The following is an 18,173-nucleotide window of genomic DNA, read 5'->3' on the forward strand; positions in this document are numbered from 1 at the left end:
TTCTTTGTAGGTGATATTGCTTAGCATGAAATGACAGTTTTATCTTATTTTTTTTTATTTTTTTTAGATGGAGAAGCGGGGCAGAGGGAGAAGGAGACAGAGAATCCCTGGGGTCCACACCCAGCACAGAGCCCAACAGGGGCTCGATCTCACGACCCTGAGAACATAACCTGAGCCGAAATCAAGAGTTGGATGCTTAACAGACTGAGCCACCCAGGTGCCCCTTCAGTGAATAGATTTCAAAATAAAATGAGAAGGGTTGCCTGGGTGGCTCAGTCAGTTAAGAGCCTGCCTTTGACTCAGGTCATGATCCCAGGGTCCTGGGACCAAGCCCCACATCAGGCTCCCTGCTCAGTGGGGAGTCTGCTTCTCCCTCTGCCCCTCCTGCTCCTCCTGCTTGTGCGCACGCTCTCTCTCTCTCTCTCTCTCAAATAAATAAAATCTTTTTTAAAAAATAAAGATAAAATGAGAAGTAAACAAAAGGGGCTTCCATAGGGCAAAATCCAGGACAGCGCCGCATGAGGGAGCAGAGACAAGAACTGCTGCCCGAGGCTGCTGCTCCACGGAAAGACCTGGCAGTGGGGAGAGAGTGGGGATGCTCCCCGATTTCAGACGGATCCAAAATCAAATCCCCATCCCACTCCTTCTAAGCTCTCAGACCTTGAACTAGGCATTGAATTTGCCTGACGCACCGATTCCTCCACAGGTCGCTGTGGGACTGAAATGAGGAAAGGTATTTACAGTATCTAGTCCAGGCCTTCAAAATCATTCTCTCTTTCCCGCTCCCTACTACGCAGGGAACACCAGCATTTTTTTAAAAAGCAAACCCACGACCCATTAAAAGGGTCAAGACCAGCATCATTTCTTCGGTGATTAAGGAGTACGGGGTAAAATAGAGTATGACGGGGTACGTCGCAAACGTAGTGGTGAATACTGTTTGAAAAGTTGTGTCAGTGATATAAATTATGTTTTGGTAATTAAAATCCCTGTGTGATAGCAAATGTATGTCTTACTGAAAGTCACAGTCAAAACGATATGGAAGTCAATGGGCCAGAGCAGGTCCTGTCCAGTAGATTTTTCTACAATGCTGTACATGTTCTGTTCTGACCACTTACAGCAGCCACTGGCCACATGTGGCTGTGAAGCACCTGAAATATGTCTAGTGCAACTGAGGCCTTGAATGTTTAGTGTATTTAATTTTAACTAATTTTAAGGTAAATAGCGGCCTGTGGCTGGTGGCCATCATACTGGACAGAACAGAACATTCACCTCATCGTAGGAAGTGCTATCGATGCAACTCCGGAGTCCTAAATTTGTAAGACGTGACCTATGTTTTCAGTGATGATGATAATGATGATGACAAAAATCGTAATCCTAGCTGACATTTACTGAGCACTTCTGTACCAGACCCTGTTCTGAAGAGTTTATGTGTATTCACTTGCATAGTCTTCATCATCGTTACCCCGTTGTCTTAGTCTGCTCGGGCTACCACCACCAAACACCACAGACTGAATGGTTTAAACAACAGAAATGAGTTTTCTCACAGTTCTGGAGCCTAGAAGCCCCCAACCGAGGTGAACATCCTGTACCCTCATGGCCTCTCCTCAGTGTGAACGTGCAGATGGAGAAGGGCGCTCTCTGATGTCCCTTCCTATAGGGCCGCTAATCCTACTTGATCAGGGCCCCACCCTTGTGACCTCATTTAACATGAATATTTCCTTCCCTAGAGGCCCCATCTCCAAATACAGCCACCCTGGTGGTGATTCCAGGCTCCAACAGATGCATTGTGGGAGGTGGGGGGGGGCACCGACGTTCAGTCCATACACCCATTTTACAAGTGAGGAAACTGAGGCACAGAGAGGTTAAGTGAACAGCCCAAAGTCATACAGTTGGCAGTGGCAGTGTTCAGACCCAGGCCCTGGCCCTGGAGTCCGAGCGCTCACCCACAGTGCTCTGCTGCCTCTCCCAGGGAGAGCGATTGCCATCTGGCATGGGAAAGAAGATTCCCCACAATCTAGATTCAGATGGGTGTTGTAGACGATGGGTTTACAGGGAAAGAGAGAGCAGAGAGGGTTGGAGTGGCCAAGACATGTGGAAAAACACGAGCAAAGTCTGGCAGCAAGCGGAGAAGGAATTCCCAGCATAAATGTGGAAGACGGAGACAAGAGTTCCTCTGTGAGTTAGCACATCACCTTCACGTTGTCTATACAAAACAACACAGATAACAACAACGGAAACGTCATGAACCGTGACCACATCCTCACTCCCCACCCTGGAGGTGAGCAGAGAAACAGACAGAAGATCTGAAAGCGTTTCTAGAAAGAAGGACGCAGGCCAAGGCAGGAGCTGAGTGGGGGGCCCAGATGGGAATAATAAACACAGTCACAGCCCCGGCTGACGGGTACCGCACTCATTCATTCAGGCCTTACGCTGCCCAGACATACTCTTACATACCCCATTTCCAGATGGGAACACTGAGGCACCACGAAGTTAACTTGCCCAGCATGGACATGTACCGAGCTCCCGGGCCGGGCCTCGCCTGTGCATTTCCTCACCGAAATCTCACAACCACACTGCCAGGGAGGGCTCTTTGAATCTCTCACACAGGAGGACACGGTGGATCACAGAGGACGAGCAGCGAGGAGATTTCGTCCCAGGCCAAGCCAATTCCTGCGCTTCCCGGGAAACAGGTTGTGCAATGACCCGAGGGGGCAAGGAAGGCGGAAGATCAGCAGAGTGCAGGGGAGAAGCAAGTCCTCGGCAAGAAACAAGACTGACAAAAAAAAAAAAAAAAAAAAAGACCGACCTGAAGGTCTCTGGGCCTCAGAGACCCCTCGCCCTGAGTCAGGAGCAGCTGGGCAGACCTGAGGGGGAGCCTTGGGAAGGATCCCCCCAAGCGGCTGCAACCCAGGCAGGCCTGACTGCTCAGGTCTGATTTAGGGTTCTGCGGGACCTGTCGCGGAGAATAGTATTTCACCGTGTCAGCGCCCAGCTGCTCTCGCAGGCATCCTGCCCAACCGGCCATTAATGCGGCGCAGCCCACGGCCCCTTTGGTGCTCTTCAGATAAGCTCAGCATTTAGCAACACGAGAAAGACGACCCGAGTCCCCCTCCTGGGGAGCAGGCAGGCCCCTCTCTGGCTGGTCTAGAGGCAGCAGTAAGCCATCTCCCTTAAACATAGCCCTGCCTCGAAAGAGAAGGGGTGGCCGGGGAGTCCACATGGCCTGTGACAAGAGTCATTTTTCTAAAGCAGATTTGTCGACGATTCCCTCCCTGCATTCTTGTCTCCAGGCAGCCAAGGACAAAAAGTAATGGGACCCGACCTCAGCAGGGCAGGGAGACCCCTGCTGTCACCAGCTGAATCAGAACGAGTTGTGACAAGCATTGGTCACTGAGCTTGCTGTTCAGAACGATGATGGAAACGATGAAGATTAAAGCCTGCGGGATGCAAGCAAAGGATGATCTGGCCTTAAACTGCATTTTTATTTAAAAAAAAAAAAAACAGGAATATTGAAAAGACCACAAAGGAAGATAAGATTTTGGCAAGCAGGAACAAGAGAAAAGAGAGAGGGGCACCTGGGTGTCTCAGTCGGTTAAGTGTCTGTCCTCGGCTCTGGTCATGATCCTAAGGGTCCTGGGCTGGAGCTCTGTGTTGGGCTCCCTGCTCAGCGGGGAGTCTGCTTCTCCCTCTCCCTCTGCCCCTCCACCCTGCTTGTGCTTCTCTCTCTTTCTCAAATAAATAAATCTTTTTTAAGAAGAAAAAAGAAAAAACAAAGAAAAAAGAAAATAAATTTTTAAAAAAAGAAGAAAAAAGAAAGGGAAGAGATAGGAATGATAAACAACATCCAGAATGAAAACTATAGTTCAGGGGAGATTCCTTTTTTTTTTTTAATTATGAGGATACTGTAGGCTATTATACCAATGAACTTGAAACCTAGATGAAGTTGACACTTTGCAGGAAGACGTGAATTACCAAAATTAACCCACGGGGAAATTTAAAAATAAATAAATCCATGACTGTGAGAAATTGAAATGGTAGTTAAGAATGTAGTCTCAAAAGAGGCACCAGGTCCACCAAATATTAGAGGAAAGGATAAACTCCATTTTATACAAACTACAAAGCAAAGAAAAAGATGAGGCGCTCTCCCCCACATTTTATGAGATGAGCATCACCCTGAATTAAATCTGGACTGCAAGCACATAACAAACGGACAAATCTGTCATTGCTGCTGGAAGGGGGACACTCCTACAGCCCCACAGTTACTCTCACCTGTGCCCTGCGACTCTTCACCTGAGTTCCACCTGGGCCCCGTCTGGACTTCAGTTTCAGATCGCTGGTGAATGAGGGATCTGGACTATAACTGGTTCCATATATCAGGCTGCCACGTGCCTTATAACACACCTGCAAATGATATACTAACCATGTTTTGTAATTTTTCAAAAAGGAATTGGAGACTTTGCTCTGTCACCTGAGAGAGCCCCAAAGCAATGACATTCTGGGAGAATGAGCACACCCAGCACCCAGCTCTTGGGTTCTAATACCATTTTCCAAGAAAAGGAACCTGGGCTCCTTGGAGAAGTGGTCGATTCTAGGACTGGGACAGGAAATTACATGTAATAAATGTGGAGCATCTTACGGTGCCAGAAAATACAGAAGGGCTCAAAACACCCTACAATGATGGAGAATGTCAAAGGGACACAGGAGCTCCCTGAAAGAGTTCCCAGTGGCCAAAGCTGGAATGCTTTGAGTACTAGAGCAAGTAACATACTATTGGATTCTAAGTATTAAAAAATGCCCATGAGTCCATAATGACACAGATAATGATTAAACACATAAGTAAATAGAGAATAGGAAAATCTCCCATGCAGAAAATTCTGAATCATTTTTTTTTTTAAGATTTTATTTATTTGAGAGAGGGAGAGAGAGCACGTGAGTAGGGGGAGGGACAGAGAGAGAGGGAGAGAGAGAATCTCAAGCAGACTCCCCACTGAGCATGGAGCCGGATGTGGAGCTCAATCTCATGACCCTGAAATCATGACCTGAGCCGAAACCAAGAGTCAGACGCTTAACCCACTGAGCCACCCATGTACCCCCTGAATCATTTATTTAGAGACTCCACCCTAACTATGAGCTTTGCATCGTGACTTCCTTTCAAAGAGTACAGTATAGGGGCACCCGGGTGGCTCAGTGGTTGAGCATCTGCCTTTGGCTCAGGGCATGACCCTGGGGTCCTGGGATCGAGTCCCACATCAGGCTCCTCCCAGGAGCTTGCTTCTCCCTCTGCCTGTGTCTCTGCCTCTCTCTGTGTGTCTCTCAGGAATAAACAAATAAGATCTTTAAAAAAAAAATTACAGTACGGAAAGGAGGGGAAAGTAACTTCACAGTGGACCACCTGATGGAAACTATCTGAGCCAAGTGACCAATGTCACCAGGAGCATGTTAAGTGGTAAGTCGTGTTGACATGATGCAGTGAGAAGGGCACGTTCCCTCTGTAGTCCTGCTCACCAAAATCCATAACCCCAGTCTAACCATGAGAGAAACAACAGGCCAGTCCCTGTTGAGAGACATTCTGCGAAACACCTGCCTGGTACCCCCTTTAAACTGTTAGCAACACCAGGGAAAGTCAAAGAAACTATCAAGGCCCAGAGGAACCTAAAGAGAGAAGATGACAGGATGTAGTGTGATGTTCTGGAAGGGATTCCAGAAGAGAAAAAGGACATTCGTGAGAAGACTAAGGAATGCTGAGTGAAGAATTGACACCAGTTGGGCCGTTCTCTCTTGGAGGAGGCCGGGAGGCAGCAGCCATGGTGCTCAGTCAGAACGGCATGATCCCGAAGCCCAGTTTCCACAAGGACGGACAGCAGCAGGTGGCCAAGGGTTCAACCAGCAGCCATGGAAGATCCACAGAGGCAGGGCCCAGCAAGCCAAGGCTCACCGCGTCAACCCACACCCTGTGTAGGGATCCATCCAGCCCATCGTGGGGTGCCCCACAGTGGGACATCACACCAGGGTGCCAGCTGGCACCCACAAGAAGGTGGTGCAGACTGTTGAGATCTCAGGGGCCCAAAAAGGCCAAACTAGTCCACATGGTCCCTGCAGGCCAGCGTGCAGCAGCTGAAGGAGTATTGCTCCCAGCTCATCCTCTTCCCCTAGGAAGCCCTCAGCCCCCGAGAAGGGACACAGCTCTGCCAAAGAACTCACATCGTCCACCAGCTGGCAGGCCCAGTTGTGTGCATACGGAATGTCTGCAAGGAGAGAGCCAGAGTCCTTATGGAGGAGAACTGAAAGGTGTCCGCCCATCTTCACGTGGCCCGTGTCAATGCCCGGATCTTCAACATTCGGGCAGAGACAGCCAAGGAAGCTGCAGATGTTGAAAAGAAAAAGTAAAATGCCATTGACAACGTGTGATTTAAAAAAAAAAAAAGAATTTGGGCAGCCCGGATGGCTCAGCGATTTAGCACCACCTTTAGCCCAGGGTGTGATCCTGGAAACCCAGGATCAAGTCCCACGTCGGGCTCCCTGCATGGTGCCTGCTTCTCCCTCTCCCTGTGTCTCTGCTTCTCTCTCTCTCCCTCTGTGTCTCTCATTAATAAATAAATAAAATCTAAAAATAAAATTAAAATAAAATAAATAAAATTTTGAAAATTAAAAAAAGAATTGACACCAGTTAATAACGATATAGTAATATTTATTAGTTGTGGCAAGTGCGCCGTACAAATATACGATGTTGGGCCACCTGGGTGAGTCAGTCATTTAAGTGTCTGACTCTTGTTTTCAGCTCAGGTCATGATTTCAGGGTCCTGAGATCGAGTCCTACATCGGACTCCACACTCAGCACAGAGTCTGCTTGTCCCTCTCCCTCTGCTCCTCCTCCCTCTCTCTTTCATAAATAAATAAAATCTTTAATATATATACATATAAGATGTTAACAATAAGGGAAACTGGGATATACGGGAACTCTCTATACCATATTTGCAACTTTTCTGTAAATCTAAAATTATTCTAAAACTAAAAGTTTTGATGTTAGGTAAGCCAGCCAGGATCACACATCTAGAAAATGGCAGAGCTGGGACTGGAGCCCAGGGAATGCCAACCCCAACATCCAGGAGATGTGAACCCTACCGTCTCCACCAGTTCTCTCCTGCCCCCGCTCCCTGAGATGCATGAGCATGAGGCCTCCTGACATGGTGCTGGGGGTTTGACCAAGGAATGTGATTTTCTGCTTCTCTTCTCAGTGGCCTCATCTGCAGAGTTGGCCATCCATGAGCCTCTCTTGATGGTGAACTCAGCTCGATTTGACCATTACTGGACCAAGCACAGAGTTCGGGCCTGTAGAATTCAAAATTGTTATAACACCAATAATGATGCCAAATGTGCAGGTGGCATTCTCTATGCTTTTCCAAGTGCCCTACCTGTACAGACTCATTTAATCCCTGCACTACCCCGGTGCAGTAAGTGGTATTTCATAGCTCAGCTGCAGATAGGAAGTGAGGATCAAAAGATTCAGTACCTTGTCCAAGATTATTCAGTTAATAAGTAGCAGAGCCAGAGTTTGAACCTAGGGTCCAGAGACCATGCTATTAACTGATGTACTCTCTGACCTTGCAAAAAATCAGTAAACAATAGGTGCTACCTTTAGAGTTCCCCAATTTATTGAATTAAAGAAGACATTGGCCATTATATCAGGCCTAGGTTAATCCCAGACACCCTATAAAGTGGGAAAACAGAGACAAGTTATTTGTCTTGATGTGATGTGGAGTTGGGGCAGCTTTTAAAAAGGAGATTATATCAACAGAGCCCTCAAAAAAAAAAAAAAAAAAAAAAAAAACAGAGCCCTCTTCAGGCTTTGGAACATGGCAAGAGAAGGAAAAGTCATTCGAAACAGAAGGAACAGCAAGTGCAGAGGCCCTGCGGCAGGAACGTACAGGTTGTTGAAGGAATAGCAGGAGGCTGCTGTGTCTGCAAGTGCAGTGAGGGATGGGTGGGAGATGGGGACAGGGTGCAGACACACAGGGCCCGAGTCTTTGTGAGGACTGTGCTTCTACTCGAAGGGAGGCAGGAGCCACTGTGGGGTTTTGAGCAGAGAGGGACAGGATCTGACTTAGCTGTTAACAGGACTCCTATGACTGCTGGATGTGGACTAAGCTGGCAGGATGGGGCATAGAAAGGGTAGAAGCAGGGAGAGTGAGAAGATGACCACAAGAGTCTGAGTCACGGATCCGCAAACTTCGTCTGCAAAGAGCCAGGTAGTAGCTATTTTAGGCGGGCCACGCTGCCTCTGTCTTGACTACTCAGTTCTCTCGTCGTAGGACGAAAGCAGCCATAGACGGTAGTAAATGAATGAAGTTAGCAGTGCTGCAGTAAAGCTTTATTTAGCTAGGTGGTGGGCTACATTTGGCCCCCAGGTTATAGTTTGCTGAGCCCCAATCTCGGGGGGAGATAACGAGGGCTTGGACCGTGGTGGGAGTAGTAGAGGAGGTGGGAGTAGTCAGATTGTGGACACATATTGAATATATGTTGACTTATTGTGGACATACATTGACGGGAGAGCCAGCAGGATTTGCTGATGGGTTGGTTGAGGAGTGTGAGGGGAAGCAAGGAGGCAGGGATTACTCCAGGACACGTGCCAGGCCCCGCCTAGTGTTGGGTGCACAGTACATCACCAGTATGTCTGTGTATTGAATTAGTACCTCATCTCTCCCAGTGACATGCTAAATACCTGCAGGGCAAGGGTCACTTTTCATCCTTGAAACCCCACACACACCCACGGCTCTCGATCTATGCATTGTCTGATGTGGTTCTGGGCCTATAGTAAGTGTTTTTCACGAATAGTCCTTGGATGGACCATGCTTGTGAGCCCGGACTCTGAAGGTGGCCAGCCGCATGGCCTCCTCCTCGCCCTCACTGTGTAGCCTCGGGCACCGTATCCATTTGCCAGGGCTGCCATAACAACGTACACAGACTGGGGAGGCCTAAACAACAGGAACAACATGTCTCGATTCTTGAGACCAGAAGTCCAAAATCAAGGTGCCGTAAGGGTTGGTTCCTTCTGAGGGCTGTCGGGGAGAGTCTGTGCCATGCCTCTCCGTCCTCGTGGTCCCATGGCATTCTCCCTGGGTATGTCTGTCTTGCAGCCTCATTTCTTTTTTATAAGGACACTGCCATATTGGATTAGAGCCACCACCCTAATGACCTCACCACAACTAGATCATCTGCAAAGAGCCTATTTCCTAATAAGGTCCATTCACAGGTCCTGGGGGTTAGGGTTTCAACAGCTTTTGAGGAATCACAATTCAGCCCATAAACAGGCACATTTCTGCACTTCTCCCCACTTCATCTTCTCCTCCATGAGACGGGATGTCAACAGTATCCTCCGTAATATATACAAAGTGCTGAGCACAGCCTCTGGCACATTGGGAACCTAAGTGTCCTTCAGTGTTAGATCCTGTCTGTCTGCTTCCCATAAGACATTTTCTATTTTCAAAGGCAATTCATATGTGCATTATCCTTATAAAAAGAGAGAGTGAAAGGGGAGAGAAGGAGGGAGTAAGCATTTCAGTGAGTTGAAGGCCTCCTTTGACCGCTAACCCAATCCCAGTGCCTCCCCAGGTGGAACTGCTGCTTCCAGTCAGATGCTTAAGCTTCCAGATCTTTCTTTTCCATTTATGTATATATCCATATGAAATATCTTACTTTGTTTTTAATGGGTTTTAATAAATACAGTTGATCCTTAAACAACATGGTTTTTTTTTTTTTTTTTTAAGATTTCATTTATTTATTCATGAGAGACACACAGAGAGAGGCAGAGACATGGGCAGAGGGAGATGCAGGCTCCATGCAGGGAGCCCGATATGGGACCCCATCCCGGGTCCGCAGGATCACGCCCTGGACCGAAGGCGGCACTTAAACTACTGAGCCACCAGGGCTGCCCCCAACATGGGTTTTTTAAAAGTTATATTTACTTATTTATTTGAGAGAGAAAGAGACTACACAGTGGGGAGCAGCAGAGGGGGAGGGAGAGAGAATCCAAGCAAATTCTGCACTGAGCTTAGAGCCCACCATGGGCCTTGATCCCACGACCTGGAGATCATGACCTGAGCCAAAACCAAGAGTTGAATGCTCAACTGACTGAGCCACCCAGGTATCCCAACATGAGATTGAATTGCCTGGATCCAAATATATGCAGATTTTTAAATAAATACAGCACAGCACTGTAAATGTATTTTCCTTATGGTGTTCTTAATAACACTGGCTTTTCTGTAGCTCACTTTATTCTAAGAATACAATATATAGGAGCACCTGGGTGGCTCAGTGGTCAAGCATCTGCCTTTGGCTCAGGTCATGATCCTGGGGTCCTGGGATCGAGTCCCACATCAGGGTCCCCACGGTGAGCCTGCTTCTCCCTCTGCCTATGTCTCTGCCTCTGTCTCTGTGTGTCTCTCATGAATAAATAAATAAAATCTTTTTTTAAATACAGTACATAATAAATATAACATATAAAATATGTAGTAATTGACTTTATATTACCAGTAAGGCTTTCAATCAACAAGAGCTATTAGTAGTTAAGTTTGGAGCGAGTCAAAGTTGTACACAGATTTTTGACTGCATGGGAGTCAGTGCTCCTAACCCCTGTGCCGTTACTGGGTCAGCTGTATATATATGATGTTGATACTGGATGTATCATTCTCCAGCCTATTTTTTCCCCCACACAATAGGATTTTTTGGAAATATTTCCATGTGCTAACATAAAAATCAACCTCTTTCTTCTGAACTACTAGGTAGGATTCCACTGAATGGACATACCACATTTCACTTAGTGATGATCCAGTTGAAGGAACCTTAGGTGTTTTCCTGTTTCTCACTAGGATGATGGACATCCTTGTGCAAGACAATGTGCGGGTGTTTCTCTGGATTGGAAAGTGTAAATTCCTTGTGGCTGGGATTGCATCGGGGCCCAGGCCTCTCCCCCAGGTCAAGGCATAGGAACCCTTCCTCTGTCTTTGCTAGCCGGTCCTGCTTAGACCCCCACCGCCACCCCATTCCGCTACCCAGGATAGTCACACTTGACCCAGAAGAGGCCAGAAGCACCCCAGGCCGAGAAAAGCCAGCTCCCCATCTTAGAGGCCAGCCCCCATGCAGGAGAATTGAGGGGAAGAGGATCTTCCTCCCCTAGAGATCACATCCTCAGTGTTGTCCCACTCCCCTCATTGCCAGCCCAGGCTCCACGGGTAACTGGATCCAGGTCAGCTGGTGGAGTATGAGGTAGCGTCTAGCTGAGCGTCATGGTATTTTATTAAGTCCGAAATGTGATCGCTACTGTTGTCACACTTTAGCACCCCCAACAATCCCCTTGCAAATGAGAAAACCAGAGCCTCCCACATACCTTTCCCCTGACATCAGGGAAAGCGCAGGGAACCCTGCCCAGGGGCCTGAGCCCGTGTGACCCCCCAGAGCAGCTTTCCAGCTTGAGGCAAGGACTGGGGGGCACAGGGAGGTGTTTTTCCAATTTCAGGCAAAGCAGCGGGTTGGGGGAGAAGTCTGCTACTAATTTTGTTTTCTCTGTGCCTGGGTCTTCAAAGTTAGCATTGGCTTTTAAAGACAATTTTCATTAACATCTCAGGATTGCTGGCCCTACATAAGATTTCTTTGGCTCAGGGGGCTCCAACCTGCATGCCCAGGGGCCAAGGAATCAGGTAATGTGAAGGGAAGAAAACCCAGAAGAGACTGTAGAGCCCTCTGGAAAGGGCTAAGGATGGTTGGGACAGAAGAAGGCAAGCCCCACGCTGCCAGAACGTGTAAAGTCTCAGAGTAGCTGAAAATCTGGAAAGACAGAGAAAGAGAGTGAGGACAAGGAGGGAAAGAGGGAGAGAGAGAGAAGCCCCCAGAGTTTCCATATTGGCTGTTGTTCCAAAAAAATTCTGAAGCATAGTATGGGCTGAATAAGATACGTCTCCAAGCCAGCTTGCAAGCCCTTCCCTAACTGAGCTTATCAACACAGAAGTTATCAGCCTGGTTCCTTAACCCCTCGAGAGCAGCACTGTCCGCTAGAATTTTCTGTGATGATGGGAGTACATATTCCATCCAGTACAGTAGCCACTGGCTACATGTGGCTACTGAGGACTCGAAATGGACCTAAGGAACTAAATTTGTTATGCTGTTGAATTTAAATTAATTTAAATATAACTACCAATAACCACATGTGGCTAATTGCTACTGTATTAGCATGACTATAGAATCTTTCAGGTGTACCATCGTGCTCAAGCACCTTAGGAAAGGACAGCCCCTCTTGGGGAGGAGGACCAGGTATACCTGAGACCATCAAGCATTGATGAGAATCCCTGGTACATGGAAAGAAAGGAAATGCGGCATGAGGAACAGCAGAGGCGTAGCTATAAGCTAGCTCAAGGGTGGTCACTCAGCATCTCCAGTTTTTTCCCAACACTGTCCAAAGAGCTTCTCATTGGGTTCACCACTTAACATCCACCATGTTCTCCGCAGTCTACTCCACTTCCTTCCACTTGCCCACGCCGTGGAACGTCCCCGCTGCCGTTCCCACCCAGGCCTGTCAGAGTACACTGCTGCCCCCGCCCAGGTGATGTCCCGGGCCAACAGATGTGCAAGGTCCCATGTGTCAGGACTCTGAGTCATGCTTTGCCTTGTACAGAGCTGTGGGCCAGAGCGTGCTAGGGACTCTGGAAGCAAACCTCACCTTCCGGCAAACCGCTTTTCAATCCGGAGCCCTTTCAAGAGACCAGAGGGAGCAGTGACCACACCACCACCTTCTCCAAGGTTCCAGCCTGGATCCCCACAGAGTAGTCTGGGCTGCCCCAGATGCCACTGTCCCCACCCCCACATCTCCATAATAACATGGTGACCCCACTCTGTCTTTTAAAAATTAATGAGGGAGGGAGTCTTAAGGATCTGCCTTTGGCTTAAGGCCATGATCCTGGGATCTGGGATATGACTCCCACATTGGGCTCCTTATGGGGAGCCTACTTTTCCTTCTGCCTATGTTTCTGTGTCTGTCATAAATAAATAAATAGAACTTTTTTAAAAATAAAAATCAACGAGGGAAGGGATTCCCATCTCCCCCCCACACACACAGAGCTCCTGTTCTCAGAGATGAATTCAAGCCTCTTCCTTGCTCAAAGCATTGAAAACACCATTTTCCCCCCCAGATTCTATCCTCCCATCAAGAGTCCAGAGATGTCACCACCAATTTTTTCTTAGAGGTCAAGCTCAGAGTTCCATGTTTTTCTCTTCTCCCTCGCAGTGTTTTCCAGGAGATACCTGCCTCCTGAAATTACCTGGCAGCCAACATGTGGACATTTATAAATCCTAACACAGCACTAGAAACTAAATTCATGCCACACCTGCTGCGTTCCAGCCCCTGCACTAGACGCCCTTAGCACAGCACCTCTCTCCTCTTCACATCAAGCCTGCATTCCTCAGTCTCCCGTTTCCCAAACCCGCCTCTAAGGCTCGGGGTGGCTATGCCACTGGCTCAAGGTCACACAGCCACGTGATGGCCAGATTCCAGAGCCTGAGCCTCACCAGACCGCAGGAGTAATCATCCTATCACCGGGGTGACTTTATGACGGAAGTAGAAGTGACAGATGGGTGTGTGTCGTGTGTAGCTTCGTGGAGGCTGTTGTGTCACCTGGCTACAAAGTGACAGAAATCCAACTCCACTAGCTTCAACCGAAGAGCCCACGGAGCAGCTTGTGGTGGCTGTGACCAATTAGCACACACTCAGTGGCTTAAAACAACACAAATGTGTTCTCTTACTGTTCTGGAGGTCAGAAGTCCAGGATCAGTTTCACTGCGCTGAAGACGTGGGCAAGTCCGGTTTCTTCTGGAGGCTCTGAGGGGAGGAATCTGGGCCTTTTTTGATGTCTAGTGGGCACCTGTATTTCTTGGCTTGTGGCATCTTCCTCCGTCTTCTGAGTACCCCAATCCCACCCCAATCCCCTTCTCCTCTGTCTTCAAATATCCCTCTGCCTCTTAGCCCTTGTAATTACACGTGGATAATCCAGAATAATCTCGCCATCTCAAAACCTTTAACTTAATCACGCCTTGCAAAGTCCCTTTTGCCATATAAGGAACCCCGGATTAGGGCATGGACAGTTGGGGGTTGGGGGGGCATTATTCAGCCTACCACAATCAGGGTGGCCTGGTTTCTGGTTTCAGTTGGGGCCGGATCCAGGGGATCAGAGAATGTGATCAGGGCCTCATTCCTGTCTCCAGCTCTCAGACCTGCTTTTCACCAGGCTTAATCCCACCATTTGGCAGCTGCAGTGAAAGAGAGTCCCCTTCCCCAAGGTCTCAGCCGAATTCCCAGGGCCGGCTCTCATTGGCCCTGTTTAGACCACATGCTCATCTTTGATACAATCACTGAGGCCAGAAGGCTGCTGCATCTCTCTGATTGGATGAGCCCGGGTCATGTGCCCACCTTCATCATCCTCTCCCCTGGGTCTTAACTCACATGTGTTATGGTGTTTCCCCAAGGAGAACTGAGAGATCTGTGAGTGGTGGAAAGCAGCATGTCATTGGGAGTCTGTTGAATGGCAAGCCCTTGGGATGGTGCCCATCACATATACTCAATCAGTGATGAGCACAGATCATGGGACACAGAGGAGGGCTGGGGAAGGGGGTGCCTCCAGAAGTGAACGCTTGAAGAATACTACGTTTACCAGGTGCATGAAGGCAGGAGAGCATTCCAAGCAGAGGACATACCTTGCTTGATTAAGGCAAAGGCTTCCACCCTGTGGCCAGGGTGACCATATGTCCCCACATACTTAGGGGGCAGAGGGGGTGGTCCTGTTTTGTGCCTGTCCTCCCAATGTAATCTTAACACAGCCCCCTTTACTTGCAGAACTATCTCGGTTTGCATGCTAAATTATACAGTCACACCGCCCCCGACGCCCTTTACAGCCAACCTCATTTATAAGGGAACCAAAGGCAAAAGAAGGGACGAGCCTTAAGGGAAGGTCACCTACCCTTGGGTGTCAAAGCTCAGACAAGAATTCAGGACTCCTAACTCCCAGGCCAGTGCTCACTTTGTGAAGCCAACTGCCAGAGACTATGTCAGATTAACCAGTCACACTCCTCCCTCTTTTTTCTCTTCTTGCCAACTTCTCTGTAGGACTGCGACCAGATCCACGTTGATGACGTCTCCTCTGATGACAATGGGCAAGATTTAAGGTAGGCATTTGGGGAGCCAAAAATGCCCCCTTTTGATTGGTTATGGAGCTCGCCTTTCACCAGAAGCAGAGAGGAGGAGCAGGCTGGGTTCTCAGGACGGGTGTGCCTGCCTGGGCCAGAACCCAAGGTCACAGCCCAGACCCCCACAATGCAGCCTACTACGCATCACCTCCCATCACAGAGGCTGAGATTTCCACAGATTCTCTGTGACTCTGCTTATGTTTATCTCTGTATGGTTTTTTTGTTTTGTTTTGTTTTTGTTTTGTTTTGTTTTGTTTTTTTGTCTGCTTAGCAAAGTACTGCATGTGTATTGTAAAAAGTTCTGATCTTGCCTCCCAGAATCACCACCACTAAGAGTTTGGCTCCCCTTCTTCAACGGTTTGATTGCTTCATGAGCCCACATATATTATTTAATATAAACGTTGATGCAGTCAATACTCAAAAAAATGTTTCTTAACTGAGTAAGCGGTAGGTCTGTTTCTAGGGGAAAATACTCCTAGGACATGGATTCCAGAAATAAGGTACCCAACTGCTCCAAACGAGACAGCTTTCAGAGGAATGTGGCTGGAATGTTCCATGCCTGCCCCTGAGAAAACCTTATAAAAATGGAACCATAGTTAATCTCTGCTTATCCAAAATTATCCCAACCCAGTGCCTCTTGGCCCATCAAAAATATTATTAGACAAATGATGTTTTGCTTATGGGACCAGTAACTTCACTTAGTGTTTGTTTCCTAGGTGTATCTTCCATCTTGCTCCTAAAAGAGAAGTCAGAGCTTCTTTCCTGGGCCCTGGAAGTCTTTTCAAAGCCCAGCACGAGAAGTGATAGGTACCTGCTTCATATTAATTAGCCATTCTGAAAATCCCTCTCAGTCAGGACTGGCAAGGAGCAAGGCTTCAGTGCCAGACAGGGCTTCTCTATTTATGGAGTAAATAAACCCCAGATCAAGGTTAATTGTGCCCTTTCCACGACGTCATAGCTGGGAACCACTCTTCCCTTCATGGCAATGAGCGACCAGGGTCCCGTTTTTATAACATCTCCCCTGGAACTGGCTGGTGTGGGACAGAGAGCAGAGCTCCTCTGAACGCTGTCTCATGCTGAGCTGTTGGGGACCTCATTTCCAGAACCCACAATCCAGGAACGTTCCCCCCCATCCCCCCAGAAACCAAATTCTCCGTTTATCCATTCAAGAAATCTCTTCTGCAATTTCTACTACTGTGAGCCAGGCACCAAGCGAGCATCCAATGCCCCTTCTTTTGGGGTTGTTTTTTTGTTTTGTTTTGTTTTTTGTTTTTTCAGTTAACAACAGAAACTGTTATTTTAGCACCATGCCCTGTTCCGGATGTCTTACGTGCATTAACTCCCTCATCTTCGCAGTTACCCTGGGGAGTACATGCTCTTCTCATTATCCTCATTTTACAGTTGGGGAATGGGAGGCACAGAGAGGTGAGGTAACCTGCCGAACCTCACACAGCTGGCATGTGGGGAGGCAGGACTCATGGACGTCCCTCCCTGCCCTCTACCTCTTGGCAGAACATCCGGGCCTCTCCCCCAGGGTGTCCTCAGAGTTCTTAGTATGTGTTCTTTTTCAAGCATCAATTACCTGGCCTTTCCACACGACTCAGAGAGCGGTCCATAAGGCATGGTCCTGGGCTCCCAGCTAACTGAAAGGAAGCTTCCACCACGTCCAGAGCCTTGATGTCTTGCCACTGAAGCAGGAAGCTGTCCTCAAATTCTTTGCAGCAGGAACCCACTTAGGTGGCACCAACCTGGACTTCCAGACAGAACCGTACACACATCGAGGGAAGAGTATTGTGTGTGCACATCGTAAATCTGAAGAGAACGTGGGAGAAGCTCTGCTGGCAGCTCGTCACCTGGTTGCCATTGAAGAACCAGCTAATGTGTCACAGCCAGAGAGCCGTGCTGAGGTGTGCTGCGGCTGCTGCTGCTGGGACCAGTCCCACTGCTGGCTCTCTCCCTTCTAGAACCTTTACTGGCCAGATTCAGGCAGCCTTCTGGAAGGCACGACCTCTGGTGGCTGCTGATCCCAGGACCGACCGCCAGCCCCCACAGTGGATCAGCAGCCACCAGAGGTGCTAACCTGCCAAGCATTGCTCTGTGTCTCAGACTCTCCCCTGCGCCCTGTGGGCATCACCAGCACATCCAGCAGCAAGGGGAGCACACGTGGCGGGTCCGATGTGGTGGGTGCTGGCCTGGGAAGTCCTGCACATGCGTGGACTCCTATGACCTGCACCATCTCCTGTGACCACCCCTGGGAGCTCATGCCTGGCCTCAGCTTCTACAGCTTCTCTTCTCTCTGAAGAGATTGAGAGGGAAGAGCAGGGTGCTGCTGGAAAGGCCGTGACCCAGGAGGAATTTTGGGGTGGATGGACTGTCCTGGCTCCCAGGTTCACTGATACTCAGCACAAGGCTGCTGATGGTCAAGAGGCCTCTTACACCTGTTCCGTGGTTCCCTGGGGAGGATCGCAGTGCCCAGCCCACCACTGAACACCGACCTGCGGTTCCCACTGCTCAGGCCACCCAACGGGCAGGTGCAACCGCTGAGAGGTCTTGGGCTTTTCTTCCACAGGCGTTTAACCAGAACATGGAAATAAGGTTGGCGGGGAAAAAAGGCCCTAAAAAAGGAAGAAATTATCTAGCAAGACAGGAATCTTTATGGTAGAGTAGAAGAATCCCCTACATGGGGATTAAAGTGTGGGTTCTGGAAACGGCAGGGCGGGGGTGGATATGATGGGGTAAAGTCATTCCTCCCCTTCTCATCAGGTTGCCAATGTGCTGGAAAAGTGAGCAGCACGAGTAAGTCCTTGACGTGTGGCAACCTGCCCCTGGGGTTGGATGCCGTCTGCCCCTTTTTACCAGTGGGGCCTGTTTCACTTCTCTTTAGCCCCCCCCCCCCCCCCCCCCCCCCCGTCATCACCACCCAGGGAGAGTGCTGAGATGAAGAAGCA

General features: G+C 48.8%; 1 protein-coding gene across 3 annotated transcripts in view; it reads left to right on the forward strand.

The window, feature by feature from the left end:
• The window catches only part of EYA2 (EYA transcriptional coactivator and phosphatase 2), a 262,669-nt gene that overhangs the window by 224,218 nt on the left and 20,278 nt on the right, over positions 1 to 18,173 (forward strand). For all 3 annotated transcript variants that reach the window (XM_049100621.1, XM_025470310.3, XM_025470311.3), the window contains one exon: positions 15,146 to 15,204. In XM_049100621.1, the coding sequence (XP_048956578.1) occupies positions 15,146 to 15,204 (59 nt within the window). The remainder of the gene's footprint in view (positions 1 to 15,145; positions 15,205 to 18,173) is intronic.

This window comes from Canis lupus, chromosome 24 (assembly GCF_003254725.2).
Source record: "Canis lupus dingo isolate Sandy chromosome 24, ASM325472v2, whole genome shotgun sequence".
Classification (NCBI taxonomy): Eukaryota; Metazoa; Chordata; class Mammalia; order Carnivora; family Canidae; genus Canis; species Canis lupus.